The 15,822-nt window shown below is 62.6% G+C and overlaps 4 protein-coding genes across 4 annotated transcripts; all 4 read right to left on the reverse strand.

Moving 5' to 3' along the window:
• Window positions 1-500: 500 nt before the first annotated feature.
• On the reverse strand, window positions 501-2,736 carry TMEM102 (transmembrane protein 102). Its single transcript, XM_047089846.1, has 3 exons — window positions 2,499-2,736; window positions 1,951-2,183; window positions 501-1,819 (listed from the first exon to the last, which is right to left on the reverse strand). Exons 2-3 carry the CDS (start codon window positions 2,162-2,164, stop codon window positions 501-503), a joined length of 1,533 nt encoding a protein of 510 aa, XP_046945802.1. The 5' UTR covers window positions 2,165-2,183; window positions 2,499-2,736.
• Window positions 2,737-4,641: 1,905 nt separating this feature from the next.
• Window positions 4,642-8,216, reverse strand: SPEM3 (SPEM family member 3). The gene is made up of 3 exons (XM_047089789.1): window positions 8,079-8,216; window positions 7,900-7,957; window positions 4,642-7,799 (listed from the first exon to the last, which is right to left on the reverse strand). The coding sequence occupies exons 1-3, from the start codon at window positions 8,214-8,216 to the stop codon at window positions 4,642-4,644; spliced, it is 3,354 nt and encodes a 1,117-aa protein (XP_046945745.1).
• A 707-nt stretch (window positions 8,217-8,923) lies between these two features.
• SPEM2 (SPEM family member 2) lies at window positions 8,924-10,655 on the reverse strand. Its single transcript, XM_047089805.1, has 3 exons — window positions 10,518-10,655; window positions 10,363-10,420; window positions 8,924-10,221 (listed from the first exon to the last, which is right to left on the reverse strand). Exons 1-3 carry the CDS (start codon window positions 10,653-10,655, stop codon window positions 8,924-8,926), a joined length of 1,494 nt encoding a protein of 497 aa, XP_046945761.1.
• Window positions 10,656-12,525: 1,870 nt separating this feature from the next.
• SPEM1 (spermatid maturation 1) lies at window positions 12,526-13,744 on the reverse strand. The gene is made up of 3 exons (XM_047089804.1): window positions 13,601-13,744; window positions 13,446-13,503; window positions 12,526-13,238 (listed from the first exon to the last, which is right to left on the reverse strand). Exons 1-3 carry the CDS (start codon window positions 13,742-13,744, stop codon window positions 12,526-12,528), a joined length of 915 nt encoding a protein of 304 aa, XP_046945760.1.
• Between the last annotated feature and the right edge of the window lie 2,078 nt (window positions 13,745-15,822).

Consider the following 15,822-nt stretch of genomic DNA (forward strand, 5'->3'; position numbering starts at 1 on the left):
AAGGGGACCCTACTGCCCCGGATGGGAGGGCAGAACTGAAGGGGGAAAGTGGGGGAGAGTAGGTAGAGGTGGTGGTGAGGTCTAGCCTGGGGCCGAATCCGGCCTTCATAATCTCCGATTTTGTGTGAGCCAGATTGGTCAGTCCCTGGTCTCCGTGCCTTCTTTCTGCGTTTTGTCAGCAATATGCCCCCCTCCCCCTTCCCTATTGACTCCTAAGAGAAAAGACCATAAGAATTGGGGAAGATGGTTGCCTGAGGAAGCACCGGGCGGGGAGGGGTGCTGGCCACAGATCTGAGGAGCAGAGAGGCCAGAAGTGGGACGACCACAGGTCAGGGGCCGGGGACGGGGCAGGAGGGTGGGGAACGACCCGCGAGGAAGCCTTCTAGACTGATCTTCGGGCCCAGGACGCTCAGCCTGCCTTGCAGGCGAGGGGCCGGCGGCCCCCCACCACACCCCGCCGGCCAACAGAAGCACTTTCCACGCGGGTAGGAGCAGCGTCTTTAATGGGCCCCGCCTCCCACGCCAGCTAAGCCGCCCCCCTTGCGCGCAGCCTTGGCCTCCTCCACCGCGGCGCGCAGGGCGCGGGCAGGGTCCCCGCGGAGGCCGGCCAACGCCCCGAGCAGCCCAGCGGCGCCATCCCCCGCACGGAGCTTTCGGCCGCTCAGGAAATAGTGGGGCAGCGTCCCGGCCTCGAGCACACGGCCCAGCTCATCCAGCAGCCCGAGGCAGCAGGCGCCCGCGTTCTCCGGCCGCGCGAGATAGAGCGCGGGCAGCCGCTCGCACGCCCAGTAGAGCAACGTCCGCAGGAGGTAGGGCGCCGCGGCCCGGGTCCCGGCCACCAGCGGGCGCAGCAGCGCCTGGGCCGCCGCGTGCGCTTGCAGCAGCGGAGCGGGTATGCGCGCCTTGAGCGCCAGCTCCTGGCGGGCGAAGCAGAGCTGCCAGCCGGAGGCGCCTGGCTGCTCGCTGTGGCCGCCGGGCACCAGGTAGAAGGATGACGACTCGGAGGCCAGCGGGCCGGCCCACGAGTGGCTCCGAGCGCCCTCGGGCCAGCCGGCCACCGACACCACGGGAATCAGGTCGAAGAGCAGGAGGTGGCGCGGGGGCTCCGGCGTAGCCAGGAGGACGGTGGTGAACCCCGCGTGGCGGGCTGCGTGGACCAAGCGCGGGGCACCCGGGACCGGGCACAGGGACTCGGCGACGGCGGCCAGTGAGGCAAAGAACCACGCGGCCACCTGGGCGGGGCAAAGTGTGGGCCATGCCTCCCACCCCTCCGTCTGCTGCGGGCCTGGGCTAACGACGGCTGCTTTCGTGACGTCACCATTCAGGTTTTCCAGCGGGGTGGGAAAGCCGAGATCCATGATGCCTTGCCCAGGCGGCTCTTGCCCCGAAACGTTAGGAGGTGATTTTTCCAAAGCCTCGTTTGGATCAGCCTCAGTGACAGAACCGTGCGGCTGGTCCACGGAGCTTTGCTGGCTCTTGGGACTTCCTTCACTTTCGGTTCGGTGGGTGGAATCACGTCCTCCTGGGACTGGAGGTCCTAGGCAATCCTGCCATGCCTCCCGGACCGAGCTTCCGCGTATGCGCTCTGGGAGGCACAGCCACGCGTAAGAGGAATCCACGTCCAGTCGCAGCTCCTGCCCGGTGCCGTCTAGCGAAAACACGGGCACTAGGAGTGTAAAGCCGGCGTCGTAATGAGGTCCCCGGACGTAGGGACCTAAGGGTGCAGGTCCCAGATCCAGGGAGCCCTCGCGAATCCCGCCACGAAGCAGCAAGAGCTCCGCTTGGGGAGGAAAGCGGGGGTCCCGGCGGTGAATAAGACCTACAAGAAAAGACAGGATCGGGAGGGCACGACCCAAAGCCGGGCCGGGCCGGGCCGGGGCGGGGCGGGGTGGGACTGGACGGGGCGGGACTGAGAGCTGCGGGCACCCGAAGGCAGGGAGAGTTACTTACCCAGCAAAGAGAAGACAAAGTCCTTGGCCCGGAGGAGGTCTGGCCCCGGCTTGGGCGCGTCACTCCAGCTTTCCTGCACACCCAGCTCCTGGATCAGCTGGGTTAGTTCCTGCAGCTGCGCCCCAGAGCAAAAGTCGATGTCCGTGAGCGGCCGGGCGGGGGCTGGGGGCGGCGGGCCCCACCAGGGCGCACTCCCCCAGACCGCGGAAGCCATGCAGCTCAATCGTTTGGGGCTAGGGGAAAACACGGACGGGAGGAAGCTTAGACGGGCCGTTCCTTTGCTGCCAAAAAGTCGCCCGCGTTCTTCTCGCTTCCCCAGGCGGAGCGAGCCCAAGCACAGTTCGTCAATGGGTCTGCAGATGGAGGGCTCTAAATTGAGTCTCGAAAACGAACCAGTAAATACCTCCTCCGGCGTTGCCCTTTTCTCACACGCTGGTCCCCGCCCCCGTGGAGCGGCTCACCTGACTCAGCAGGTAAAAAGTCGCCGTTAGGCCCCTCCTGCGGGATGAAATAGTCTCCGCCGCCGCCCCTTGTCTACCTCCACTCACCTATTTGGGAAGGGAAGAGGCTTGTGGCCTGCGGCTTCCCTCTCAGGGGCAGCTGCAAGGGCTGGGAAGGGAACGGATGGAAAGGTTCAACAGGTGTCTTCTTCCTGTAGCTCCTAGGGCCACGCCCCCCATTGCGACCACGCCCCCTTCTGGCGGCCGGCCTGGTGGTTCCGGGCCGGCCTCGCCTCCAGCCAGAGCTCAGTCACTCTTCCCTCTGCTGAGATCTCGCGCTGTCCTGGGGGTTGTAGTTTGTCTTCCGAGCTACCAGGGCGTTGGGGCCACGCCCCCACATCCTTTCCTGTTCCGCTGAAGTAGTGCCTGATGGAAGTTGTAGTTTCTATGGAGATCAACTGTTCGTGACTTTCGAGCCCAGGTCAGCCAGGCACAAAAAGATCCCGTGGGGTTGGGACAGAGGATGGATCTGAACAGCAGATAATAGTGGGGGACACACCCCAGAGCCCGGGGAGAAATAGGGGTCTCCGCATCCCTTGTGTGAGTGGAGGAGCCCTAATCGCTTAGACCTAGGAGGGTTCGTCCATGCGATCCTAACTGCATTTTATTTTATTTTTTAAGTTTATTTTGAGAGAGAGAGAATCCCAAGCATTGTCGGTGAAGACCCCTCAATATGGGACCGGAACTCACAAACCTCGAGATCGTGACCTGAGTGGATTGGCGTGCTTAGCCGACTGAGCTACCCAGGTGCCCCCCCATAACTGCATTTTAGAGAAGACACTGCAGCCTACGAAGGTTGCCCATGATAGAGCTGAGCCAGAGGGGTGTCGGAAAGCGGCTCGCAGCTGGGTGGGGAGGCATCTCTTTGGAGTCAGGGGTAAGCAAGAACACACAGGAGGTGACCCAGGAATACACATCTGGCTCAGGGAAGGGACCTGCATATTAATGATGCCCACCTCAGACACGAGTGAGGGCAGGGGAAAAAAAAAAAAAAAACACTTTGACATCTGCCAGCTCGTGTATGTACATGGAAGAGTTATCAGGACCAAAAAATCAAGTCCAGAGGAAAATCCCAGCTGGGCTGGGGCAGGGCAAGGGGAAATTATCAAGAGAAGAAATGGCTTTCAGTTACCACGGCTATCAGAGGCACAGCGTAAGTCGGGGATGAGACTAGGAGCCAGAACGAGAAGACAGAGCCACAGGAAACCAGGGACAGGCTCACAGCTCAGAGCGACCCATGGCTGGACCAGGTGCCCTCCCCTCTCCTCCCACCCTGGGGACTGGGTCTGAAGTGAGATAAGCCTGAGTCAATGGCAAGAGAATGAAGCAGAGACACCGAGAAAAATTATAGTGGCCTGTGGAGGGGACCTCTCAGAATCCAGAGCTCAATTTGGGGAGCCCAGACATCAGGGGTTCCTAGTCATTGACAAAGAGAACCCTTCTCCCTCGGCCACCTCGAGCCCCAAAACACAGCCCAGAACTGGGGAGGCAGGTTCCCATATATCTGGCTGTGACCCGAGAGACCTGATTGAGAAAACTGAGGACGAGGCTCTATCTCACAGCTTTGGGGTGATCAGGCAAAGGGTACCCCTACATCTTCCCTCCTCCCCAGAGGGTGACCTCTCAGTCACACTAAAAACAACGAAGTTCTCCGGGTTCTGGGGGAGCTTTGACGATGGTGGGTTTGGGCGACTAGGGAAAGGAAAAGTTTCTCTAAACTCTAAATAAAGCACTGCCGTCCATCAGGATTTTCTGCGACGATGGAAATGTTCTGAATCTGTGCCGTCCAATATAGTAGCCACCCGTGCCTATTGGGCCCTTGAAATGTAGATGCTGAGACTGAGGAACAGGATTTTACTCTTTTTGTTTTTGCTTTGCTTTCATTTTTTTAAAGTGGGGGGCTTGAACTCATGAGCCCGAGATCAAGAATTACGCGCCCCACCTACTGTGCCGGGCGCCCCTGAAGTTTACTTTTTGTTAAATTACGTTTTAATCGCCATATGTGGCCAGTGGCTACTGTATCGGACAATACAGCTCGAGGGCCTTGGGGACAATGGGTTTCGCTACGTGGCAATGCAGGAGCAGGGACAAGGCTAGCACCAGTCTTCCTGAGGCCCCGTGGCTGGCCAGCGTCGGGAATGGGGCTGGGGTGGATGTCCTCAATCAGCCACAGAACACTTCTCTCGTCTCTTTATTCCCAATGCACCTTTGTCCCCTCTTTTTCCAGGGTCCTCACCACACACTGATGTCCCCACTCCCTGATGGTCTCCGGTGAGTTGCTGGGTGCCTCTTGGCGAACGCGCCTGGGAGACAGAGCTTCGCACTTGTCCCTGCCCAGCTGTCTTTGGCGGGCGTCAAAGACCACGTGCCCTACCCGGGTGCCCGACCCGGGACAGTAGGGCTTCCAGTTGTTTCGGGGAGGCATAGACTTCTGGTGATAGTTCTGGCAGGCTGACGGGATGGTGCCCACGGGACGATACACCCAGTCTTGGCTGCCTGCTCGCCGGGGGGATGGCTGCAGCTCGATCAGCACGGGTACCTCTGAGAAGGTGTGCAGGTCACTGTAGACCACCTGGGGTTTGGAGGAGTAGGAGTTCTGACTCAGTGGAACAGAAATCCATGATAGGTGCTGCTCTGGACCCTCCTTCCGAGGAGCCTCCTCGGGTACAAATGACTTTGTCATTTGTGTTGACTTTGGGGTCTGAGGTAGGCCCGAGACCTGGACAGTGTCAGTACCTAGGACAAGGCCTGGGTTCTTGTGGTGGTGGGGACTTGGGGTAAGGCACGAATCCTTGCAGAGGCCCGATCCCCCAGTAAGGCCTTGAGTCCTGGGGAGGCCATGGTCTTGGGTAAGGGCTGGGCCCTTGTGGGGGCCAGGATCTTGATTGATTCCTGGGTACTTGTGGAAGTTAGGGTCTTGGGTGCGTTCTGGGCTCCTGTGAATTCCAACATCTTGTATATGGCCGCATCTCCTTTCGACTTCAGTGGCTTGTGTAAGGCCTGGATTCTTATGGAGATCAGAATCTTGAGTAAGGCCTACGCTTCTGTAGACTCCAGAATCTTGGGGAAGGCCTGGGTTCTTGTAGTCTCCTGAGTCTTGGGTAAGGCCTGAGCCCTTATGAAGGCCAGAGGTTTGGACCAAGCCTGGGCTTTTGTTGACTCCAGAGTCTTGGGCAAGGTATGGGCTCTTACGTGGGCAAGAATCTTGGGGAAGGTCTAGACTCCTAGAGACTCCCGACTCGTTGGCATCACCTGTACTCTTATAACCTCCAGAATCTTGAGAAGGGCCTGGGCTGTTATGGAGACCAGTTGTTTGGGAGCAATCTTGACTTTTACAGAGTATAGTCTCTTGGTTTTGTTCTAGATTCCTATAGACTCCAGAGTTTTGCATAAAGCCTGAGCTCCTCTGAATGTCAGAAGTTTGGGGAAATGGTGTGTTTTTGTGGAGGTCAGAAGGTTGGGTGAGACATGGGCTCCTAGAGATACCTTCATCTTGATTAGGACCTAGATTCTTCTGGGGGCCAGAATCTTGGGTAAGGACTAGATTCTTGGGAAGTCCAGAGTCTTGGGAAGGGCTTGGACTCTTGTAAAGATAGGGGTCTTGGGGAAGGCCTGGGGGCTTGTTCAGGCCAAGATCTTGAATAAAGCCTGGGTTCTTGTAGGGGCCTGGATTTGGGGCAAGGCCTGGGTTCCTAGGAACTCTTGAGTCTCTTGAAAGGTTTGGAGTCCTTTGGAGGTCAGAGTTTTGGTTGAGGCCCGGACTCTCGTGAAGTTCAGGGGCCTGGGGTTGGATTGGGGGTTGGAACGTCTCGGAGAGCTGGGGAGGGATGGGAAACTGGGAAGAGGGGGTGGATGGAGAAGACTTGGAGGTTGGGGGATTTTGATGGTTGGAGAGTTGACGGAGGACAAAGGATTTGGGAGGCATAAGAGGCAGAGATAGAGCGCATGGTGGAGGAATAGTGCCCAGCACGCTCTGGCCACCGGTCGGAGAATGAACGCAAGGTTGTGAAGGTATGGCATCCTTGGAGTAGACCACGCACTTGGGGTAGACTGGAGTCTGGGAGTCTGTGTGTTTCCTCTCAGAGCTGCAAGGGTGGAAGCTGCAGTAAGGGAAGGTCTTGGGCTGTAGGAACTTGTCTTTGGCGTCATTTGAGATCTTCCATTCCATATTCCCCAACTCCAGGTAACCCAGTATGGACCCTGCGGAGGGCTTGGCACTGTCCCCACTATGTGGCTTCGGTGTTTGCTCCGCTGCCCCAGAACTGCCCAGACCCTGCCCCTCTTGGGCCCTGGGGAGGGTGCCCGAGTCCTTTCTGGAATACCCAGAGTTCTGGGGCGGGCACACGTGGCATAGGTTCTGCTTTGCCCTGCGGGCATCGTAGACCACCTGGCCAGCGGAGAGGCCTTGGCTGACGGCAGTCGGGGTAGAGGGAATAGGAGTTAGGATGGGGGTAGGTATGGTGGCAGAGACAGAGATAGGAATAGGGACAGGAGCGGTAGTCAGGGTCATGACCAGAGCTGAGGTTGGGACAGAGATTGAGCCAGGGGCTGGGGTAGCAGTTGGGGGAGGCACTGGGGCAGAGGCGGGAGCAGGGAGCAGGGTGTGAGGGGTGGGGGTATAGGTCACACGAGCATGGGCCGGAGGGAAGGCTGGGGCATGGGCTATTGTGTGCCCGGGACTGTGACCCAGGGAATGGGCTGAGGGGTGCTCAGGGTCATGGGCCTGGGCAGCAGTGTGCTGGGTGTGCTCAGGGGTGAGGCCTGGGGGATGTGGAGGGGCCTGGGCTGAGGCATGCTCGGGGGCAGGGGCTGGGGAGAGGATCTGGGCTTGGGGGTCGGGGTGCTCAGGAGTGAGGGCCGGGGAGGAGGGCTGGGCCTGGAGGGGGTTGTGCTCAGGGGTGTGGGCTGGCGGGGAGATCTGGGCCGGGGCCGGGGCCTGGGCCGAGTCGTAGTCTGGGGTCTTAGTCTCGCTCTCGGGCAAGAGGAGGGGAGCCATGTCTGCCTTGCTCATCCTGGGGAACTGGGAAGGTGTCTCGTGCCTGGAGAGGAAGGGCGCCCGGGCCTCTGAGGCTGTGACCTGAGGGGCCTCCCCGGCTCCCATCACCCCTTCCTTCCACAGTCCCCAGGGCGCGTCCACAGGACCCCCTGCGTGTCCACCCCGAGGCGGCATCCAGCGGCACCCGGAGGCCTTCTCGTCTTTTGTGTCCACCCTCCAGGCGTCCCGGTGGTCGGAGCGCCCCGGCAGGAAGCGACGATGGTAGCCGGAAGAGACTCTCGAGCACAGGTTCCTGGGGTCCTCGGAGCGGCACGCGCACGTGGGGCGGTTGCCCACGCCTCTGGCTTGCTTGTCTGCAGGGAAATCGGGATGGGACGAGGCCCGGCTTCCTGAGGGGCCCGAGAAAGGGGGACAGGCCCACATCCCCTTGAGGCCACGCTGGGGCCCGCTCACCTTTGGGGAAGAGGTGACGGAAGAGGAGCCGCAGGTTGCTCTTCAGATGCCTCCAGAGCTGAGGGACGCGGGGAAGGGGGAGTCCGGAAGCGCGGTGAGCCCCGAAGGCCCGCTGCCCTCCCGCCTCGGCCCCTTTGAGGCCCCCGCCCCCCGCCCCCGGTGCCCAGCCCTGCCCTGACCAGAGTCACCACGTTGATCCCCACGTTGAGCAAGATGAAGCTGCCCAGAATCAGAAGAATTGAGTCTCCGAGGTCCTGGCACTTCCTGGGGTGGGTGCTAGAGCACCCCGGCGCTCCGGGGTGGGCTCGCTGTCCCATGGCCGGGGGGTCCCAGGACTGCCTGGGCCCCCTGGCCCCCACATACTCGCTAGGAGCCAGGCTCCTCTGGCGGGGGAGGGGGAGAAGGACTGGGTCATAATGGGGCCGGGCGGCTGGGGTCACAATGAGGGAGGGCCGGGGACAGTGTGGGGCCTGGAAGGCCAGGTGGGGCCTGGAAGGCCCTGGCTGGGTCCCCCACTGCCCGCTGCCTCGCTCCATCAAACACGCACATTCCATCCCCTTGGCGGCTCCTGAGGCCGGGGAGACCTTGGCCTGGGAGCCCTGGGGAAGGCCCGGCTGGACCCCAGAGCCCTGGCATGCTTCCTGCCCTTCGCCGGGCCGTGGTCCCGGCTCTGCCCACACGTGGAACCCACGGGTCTGGAATCTGACCTCACGGTCTCGCGTGGGGCTGTGCCTCTGAGCCCACTTTGGGATCAGGGCGACAGGGACCCAGCGTAGGTGCTCAGGGACCCGTGGTTTGGAGTCTGCCGCTGCAAGATGTCCTTAGTGCGTGGCACGGGACGGGGGGGGCGTGGCCGCCGCCGAGAAGGGGACACTGGCTTCTCGTGTCGGGAAGCCAAGCGCAGGGCCCCGGGCTGGCAGGAGGAGGGGGCGATTCCAAGCCACAGAACATCACAGCGCTTCCTGGACTTTGTTGCTCTTTATTCCTCTCTCCACGCCCCCCCACCGCCCGTGTTCCCCGCCGGTCAGTGGAGTTTCCCGTTCCGGCTCCTGTGCAGGGAGGGCCTGGGGGCCGAGGTGCAGGGGGGCGGCAGGGAGCTGGCCCGCGCTCTGCTCTCCTGGACCTGCCGCTTCAGCTCCAGGCTGTCGTATACCTGGTAGCTGCCATTGGCCCCCGGGGTCCGGCTGAGTGGCCTGAAGGTGGGCTGGGCTGGGGGCGGCTCGGGAGCCTGGACTTCGGGCGGGGGCCGGGAGGAGCGGGGCAGCAGGGCTGAGCCGGGAGCCGGGGCCCGTCGGTGGGAGGTCTCGCCCAGCACGGTGAGGGATGCGGCGGTCAGAGGGTGCCGGGCGGGCGCTGCCTCGGTGCATTCGCCCGTCCGGCGCCGAACCTCGTGGGGGGCCCGGGCGCCGTAGCCCGAGTGCCCCGTGGATGGGTGGGGGCTGCGGTCGGACTGGCTGTGAGCGTGGCCAGGGAGGTTCTGCCGGTGGGCCCGGGGGGAGCAGGGCTCCCGGGCCTCGGGCCGGGACCCCCGGGGCACCGGGGCACAGGGGGGTCCGGAGCCGTCCAGACCACGCCGCCGCTGATCCCGGGAGTCATGGAGTAGCTGGGCCCCTGAGGGGTAAGGGCTGTGTCCCACGGGGACCCGGGAGGGGCCGGGGGGCAGCCGGCGGACGGGTGGTGGAGACGGGGTCCGCTGCTCAGCCTCCAGATTGCCCCAGATGCGGGACTGGGGGCAGTGGGGCCCGTAGGACTGCAGCCTCAGCTCCGACTTGGCCTCCACGCGCTTGGGCATGCGGCGCGGCTCAGGTGACAGGTACAGAGGAGGTGGCGGCAGGCTGGCCAGGATCCCACCCTGGCGGCCCCACGGCCCCAAGTTGGAGGGCAGGCCCACCGGCTGGCAGAGCCCTCCCCAGCCCCGCCGTGGGTACTTGGGGTGCGGGAAGGATAGGTCATCCTCCTCCAGGCAGGAGTCGAGGTTGTCCTCATCAAAGGAGGGCACTGGCCGCAGCTGTGACATCTTGTGGCTGTGACAGTGACTGTGGAAGACGGAGCGGTTGGGGGGGAAATGCCTATGGTTCCTCAGTCCCCACTGGTGGCTGCAGGGGCGGTGGTGGCCGGGGTGCCGGCCACGGCGGTGGCTGCAGCGGCGGTGGCGGCGACAGCTGCAGCGGGGGCTGCGGAGACAGCGGTAGGAGGAAGAGCGATGGCAGGTGGGCCGGGCCATCTTCACTTCTACAGGGTCCAGGGCACAGTGGATGTGAACGTCTTGGGTCTTGGCCGGGGCGTCTTTGGGGGAACCTTCGGAAGCCTGGAAGATTTCATCTGGGGGCGACGAGAGTCCGTGAGGACAGGGTGAATGTCAGAAGAGCTCGGGGTTGGGAACAGTGCGGCCTGGGTTTCTAGGGTGGTGACGGTGGCATCGGGGGGAGGGGTGTCCCCTACCTCTCTTGCTGCCATACTCACTTTTCAGATGAATCCAATGTATCATCTTGTCTAAGGCATTCTGGAGTCCATGCCACATCTGGGGGTACGGTGGGGTGGGAGTGAAGACCACGCCCGCCCCCAGCCCTCTCCACCCCGGGGGGGACGGGGTGGCCCACGGCCATGCCGTCACTGACCGCAGTTACCACGTTGATCCCAATGTTGACAAGAATGACGAGACCCAGCAGCAGGAGCAGTAAGTCGTTGGCACCCTGGGGAGCTTCTTGGTATGGACTGCAGGACCCCAGGCTGTCATAATAGAGCTGGTTTTCCATGGTGGGGGGGTCCTAGGGCCACCTGGGCCACCGCGCCCCCCCCCCCACCCGCCCCGACCACACTGTGCTCATGCCAGGACCTGGGGACACCTACCAGCTGGTGAGGCTGTTGGGTCACAATGAGGCACATGGCAGCTCCTTGATCCACTTGGCTTGCTCTTTACATGGCCGTCTCTGACCTTGGCTGCGACCTGATGGGAGTCCAGTCCCCAGATACCCCAGAGCTCCCTTTGTCTCTCTGTCTCCATAGGGCTTTGCTTAAGTCAACACCTGATTGCGGATTTGCAAAATATGGTAGCTGTGGGCACAAGACAGTCTTCATAGGGACTGAATCAGCCAGAAAGGATTTCCTCCAGTGTATTGTTCTTTCGAGACCTTAGGGCAGCTTAGTAGCCTGAAGGAACTCTCCACCCGCGCCCACTTGGGGCCAGCAGCTAAGGTGACAGCGAGAGTCCCCTCTAGGGTTGCAGTTTTCTCTCCCTGTCCTGCCAGTGGCTGCAGCCATAGGCGTGGTGGTCACTGAACCCAGCGACCGCTTCGCTTCAGAGCAAGACTGACCACCGCCTTGCCGGGGTGGCTCCGCCAGGGACCACCGCCAACCGTGGTCTCTCCCCTTCCTAACCAACTGCCCTCGCACTGGCCCATCCCTCCAAGTTGAAACACTGTTGGCTCCCACCTTAAGAAAAAAAACTCATGAAATACACAAAGCACCGCACAGATGTAATTGTCGATGTGCCAAAAGGAGTCTTCTTTTAAACCAGGTTCGTCGCTGGGGGTCCGTGCAAGTGGTGCCCCGGGGACCTCTAGTCTTTTGTTGGCTTGAGGAACAACTCAACAAAAATAAAGGAAGGGCCGACGGGCAGGGCGTTTCCCCTCCAGCCTCCAAACGCCTAGTAGGGACATACTCACTGAAGGGAATCAGCTTAAAGCAGGCTCATTCACAAAGGGCCTTCCAGGACTCCACCTGCTCCGGAAGGTGAGGTCCAAGCTGCTTCCGCCTGGGCGCCTGCCCTCACGTGGCTTCCCTTCCCTAAGGTCGTGCCTGTGCACGCGTACGTGGGTGCATGCCTGTGACCCCAACTGTCTAGGAGTGGGGTAGGGCCTGGGTTTCCCTGCTCTCTGTGGATGGAATATTCTGATGAGTTCACACGGCAAGCTGAGGAAGGTGGGAGATTCTGCTGGGCCAGGCTGACTCGGTGGCCGTGAAATCTACCCGCGGGAGCAGTGCCCGGAGCCTCAGGGGCCGCGAGGTTGATCCCTGGTGTCTGTGTGACCGCGAATAAGTCCCTTATCCTCTCTGAGCCTCGCTCTCCTCATTGTGACAGGCAGGTGCTAATCAGAGGAGCGAAGTCACAGAGAATGTCCCCAGGATTTCATCCTCTGCTCTGAGCCTGCTCTGGGGTACGAGAATCTCAGGTCCCGGCCGGGAAATTCTGAAGGCCTGGATCTCTCGGTCGGCCGGCCACCCTCCAAGAAACCAGGGCTTAAGAGGCAACCACACCGCGCGCCCTGTGGCTGCAGCCTACCTCTGGCGGAAGCCAGGCCGCTCGAGGGCTAGGGCCATGGGGATGGGGTCCCCCTCTAGTGCAGGTCTGCCTGAAGATCTGGGGAGGGATTTGGGGGGCCTGCTCTGGGCACCAAGGGAAACAGGGGAGCTACAGGTGGGAACGTTGGAAGGAAGAAAGAGCTGCGGGCAGGGCCCAGGGCAGCCAAGAGGTGGATGAGGGTCCTTAGGGCTCTCTAGGCCCTGTTGCCAGCGAGAGCGTTGTCTTAGCGACCAGGGCTTTTGGGCGCCGTGGGGGCCCTGGCACCCCCCTCCCCCCCACACCATCACAAACCACCTCCTCTCTTCCTTTTATTGGTCTCCCGGTCACCTCTCTGCCAGGGAACCGTATACCCAGTCCTTGCCCGTCCCCTCGGCATTGCTGGACTTGGAGATCAGCGGGTAGCAGTGGGACAGGGCCTCTACCTCGCGGGTCAGCTCCCGGAGGCGCCGCCTCACTTCTCGGGCGTCATACAATACGCGGCGCGAGGAGGGGCGCCCGGGGAGGTCGGGGACGATTGCGGGGCCCCGGGCAGGGGGCGGGGCCGGAGGGGCAGGGGCGCCCTGCTCCTGCTCGGCCTGGGCCCCCGCCCCCGCGCCCGCTCCACAGTTGTCCTGGCTCAGGGCCTTTGGGCTCGGGGGTGGGGGGTTCACCGGGTACACGTAGGCCTCCAGGCCCAGCTCCGACCGCATCTCTCCTTTGAGGGGCTTTCCTTCTACGGTCTGCTGGAAGCGAATGGTGTGGGGAGCCCAGAGCCCCTGGGTGGATTGGAAGCTTTCCCAGTCTGCGCAGTGATCCCAGTTGTGGGAGCAGACTGCTGGGTGCCGATGTGGGGGCTTCTCCTCGTCGTCGGTGTCGGGGGCCCAGGCGACCGGGTGGTGCCCCCGGCGCCTCGAGGAGCCCCTGTGGCGATGGCGGCGAGTGGGTGGGGGGGTCACGGTCATTTTCACGGGGTCCATGGTGCATCGAAGGTGGACCGCAGGGGCGCTCTGTTTCGGAGGCTGGGTCTGCTTCTCAGGTGAGGATGGCTTAGAAGCTTCTGTGGATCGAGGGGAGGCGAGAGGCTGGGGTGGGGGGGGAGGCTGGTTCCTCCAGGGATGGGGAGGGCAGGGTGCGGGGTGGGGGGAGAGGGGGCACCGCCGTGGGGTCTGAGAGGGGAGAGCTGGAGGGGAAGGGGCCGGCTCAGGGTCAGGCCTGGAGACCCCTGGGTCCTGCCTCTCCTATGCCCCCAGCAGCCTCCGCTTACCTTTCTCACAAACGACATGGAACACCCGATGTAAGAAGGCGCGGAGTCTGCGCCAGAGCTAGGCGATGGAGAACACAATGACCCCAGGCAGGCCCCAGCCGGCAGGCCCTCCCCCAGCCCTCCTGCCGACCCCCTCCCACCAGAACCGCCCTGACCAGTGTCACCATATTGATGCCAATGTTAATGCAGATGATGAGACCCAGCAGCAACAGGATGGGGTTGCCCAGGTCCTGACAGCTGTTGGTGCTGGAGCTGGGATATGAGGCCCACCCAGGCCGTGGCCGCTCAGCCATGGCCATGGGGGTCCCTAGGGCCACCGGGGCCCCTAGGCCCCCAGCCCACTGTGCCCACAGCGTCTGCCCGCCCGCCCGCCCGCCCGTCCCAGAAGCTCCTGGGGGTAAGCGGGTCACAATGATGCCGGGGCTCTCCCTCACAATGCGCCAAGAGGGAGAGTCTTGGGCCCGTGGCTGACCCTCTGGCCTGTCTGCTGCCCGCCCCCATCAGCCCCTGCCCGCTCCTCCTCTACACCAGCCTCAGCCCCTGCCCACACCTGGGCCCCGAACGGAACTCCCCAAACAACCCTGCCACCATAGCAGCCTCACCCCAGCACCCTCTCCCCCTTTCTCTCAGCCCTCGAAGCCATCAGCCGAGATGGGCTGTGGGCTCAGACTGCCTCCCCGGCGCGGGCAGGGGGGCCGCCCGACGGCTCGTTTCCTCGGGCCCCCACCCCCATCAGAGCACGCACGAACAACAGTTAAATTTTTATATTTACAATATTCTCTTCATCTTTTGCCAGGTTTAAAAATGTGTACAGAGCCGCGAAGGGTTGGGGCAGGGACATGGGATTGTCAGGGGGTTGTTCTGGGGAGAGGGGCTGGGCATTGGAGTCCGTGGCTGAATCGTGGGGTCCCCCAGCCCCCCTCCCGTGCCCCAGCTTGGGGGGGGCATCTGTCTACAGGGTTCGGGGCCCAGGTCCCTAGCATTTAGAGGACGTGGCTGTTTGGAGAGGAGCTAGACCAGGCAAGGGAAGGGGGCAGAAAAGAACTAAGTCTCCATGGGGGGAGGTGGGAGAAGGGACAGTCAGGAGGCAAGGGCTTTGGGGAGCCAAGGCCAGGGGTTCTGGACCCGGGTGTGGAAGACGGCACCCCACCCCCTACTCAAGTTTGGCACAAACCCGCAAAATGCCAGCAGGGGAGGATGCTCCTCCTGCTGGTGTCCCTTCAAACCCTTCCTGACGACGCTCCTGTCCCCAGAGGCCCAAGCCCTTTGTCCCGGGGCACCTCCTTCCCGGGCAGTCACCTCACACATGTCCTTTCAGACTCTCCCTGCTGCTGTCTGCCCAGGCCCCACCCCCCACTGCCCCTCCATCTGTTCCTGGGCACGGCTGACCTCATTCTCTCCCCAACCTGTCCCTCGAAGCCTCGCCCCCCTGCTCTCCCCCCGCGCCTTTCCTTGAGCCCTGGCCGGCTGAGGGAAGGGGGGGCCAGGTCAGAGAAGGGGAGGACATCCAAGGGGAGAAGGTGGTCTGACATCGAGACGGGATGGCTTCAAAGAGGGAGACGGGGTTGGGGGATTAGGACACCGAGGCACCGAGGGAGGGGATGAGACACAGTGAAGAGCGGAGACACAGGCGGGACCCTTGTAGCTGCCGCTTCCCCTCCCCCCCCCCCGTGTCCCCCCCTGTCTCCACAGTTACCTGCCCTGGCCCAGGACTGGGGAATCCTTGGCACGTTTTGAGGGTCTTCCCCCCACCCCACCCCTCAAACCCACCTACGCAGTTTGGCACGGATGAGCAATGATCTGAGGACTGAGGGAAAGGCTGTCCTCAGACCCCAGTGAGGGCTTTGGTCAAACATGCATGGCCTCTGTGGGTGGCACGCCATGCCCCCCCCAACTTAGCATCTCTTGGAGAGGGGCAGAGCTCTGCCCCCAGGAGTTGTACATCCCCCCACCCCCACCCCCAGCTTCTGTCTGTCGGGAGTCTGTCCCCACCTGCCGGGTGGGGAGGAACGGGGCGCTAGGCCTTCTTGGACCTGGCGGGGAGGCCAAGGAGCGCCGGAGAGCCGGGGGCCGTCCGCATGGGAACACACACATCCACATGCAAGAAGGCGTTTCCACCCAGAGAAATGTGTCCCGGACCCGTGGGGAAACAAGTTCCCCGGGGAGCACGGGGGTGCACGGATCTCCTCCCTCCCTCCCTCCCCCTGGCAGGGAATCTGTGTCTGTCGTCTGCGAAGGCCAGGCCCACCCAGAGAACGTGCTTCATCTGACATATGCCAGGGGTGGGGGGAATAAACATGCTTGGCTGGGGCAGAGGGGGGTGGGGCAGGGAGCCGGGGTGGGGGTGGGCGGGGGGACTGTGATTTCCTCGCTGCTT

Source organism: Lynx rufus, unplaced genomic scaffold, assembly GCF_022079265.1.
Source record: "Lynx rufus isolate CCGP_SWC_20201006 ecotype Redwood Valley unplaced genomic scaffold, mLynRuf1.p SCAF_28, whole genome shotgun sequence".
In the NCBI taxonomy this organism is placed as follows: Eukaryota; Metazoa; Chordata; class Mammalia; order Carnivora; family Felidae; genus Lynx; species Lynx rufus.

Bases quoted from the DNA above. Each gene is read 5' to 3' on its own strand.
- SPEM2 (XM_047089805.1), bottom strand. From the start codon at position 10,655: ATGGAAAACCAGCTCTATTATGACAGCCTGGGGTCCTGCAGTCCATAC. The intron at 10,421-10,517 runs GTCAGTGACGGC...CCGTACCCCCAG, and splicing joins GGATCAACGTGGTAACTGCG to ATGTGGCATGGACTCCAGAA. The intron at 10,222-10,362 runs GTGAGTATGGCA...CGTCGCCCCCAG, and splicing joins ACATTGGATTCATCTGAAAA to ATGAAATCTTCCAGGCTTCC.
- SPEM1 (XM_047089804.1), bottom strand. From the start codon at position 13,744: ATGGCCATGGCTGAGCGGCCACGGCCTGGGTGGGCCTCATATCCCAGC. The intron at 13,504-13,600 runs GTCAGGGCGGTT...TCCATCGCCTAG, and splicing joins GCATCAATATGGTGACACTG to CTCTGGCGCAGACTCCGCGC. The intron at 13,239-13,445 runs GTAAGCGGAGGC...CTCGATCCACAG, and splicing joins CCATGTCGTTTGTGAGAAAG to AAGCTTCTAAGCCATCCTCA.
- SPEM3 (XM_047089789.1), bottom strand. From the start codon at position 8,216: ATGGGACAGCGAGCCCACCCCGGAGCGCCGGGGTGCTCTAGCACCCAC. The intron at 7,958-8,078 runs GTCAGGGCAGGG...CGCGTCCCTCAG, and splicing joins GGATCAACGTGGTGACTCTG to CTCTGGAGGCATCTGAAGAG. The intron at 7,800-7,899 runs GTGAGCGGGCCC...ATTTCCCTGCAG, and splicing joins CCGTCACCTCTTCCCCAAAG to ACAAGCAAGCCAGAGGCGTG.
- TMEM102 (XM_047089846.1), bottom strand. From the start codon at position 2,164: ATGGCTTCCGCGGTCTGGGGGAGTGCGCCCTGGTGGGGCCCGCCGCCC. The intron at 1,820-1,950 runs GTAAGTAACTCT...CTTTTCTTGTAG, and splicing joins CTTTGTCTTCTCTTTGCTGG to GTCTTATTCACCGCCGGGAC.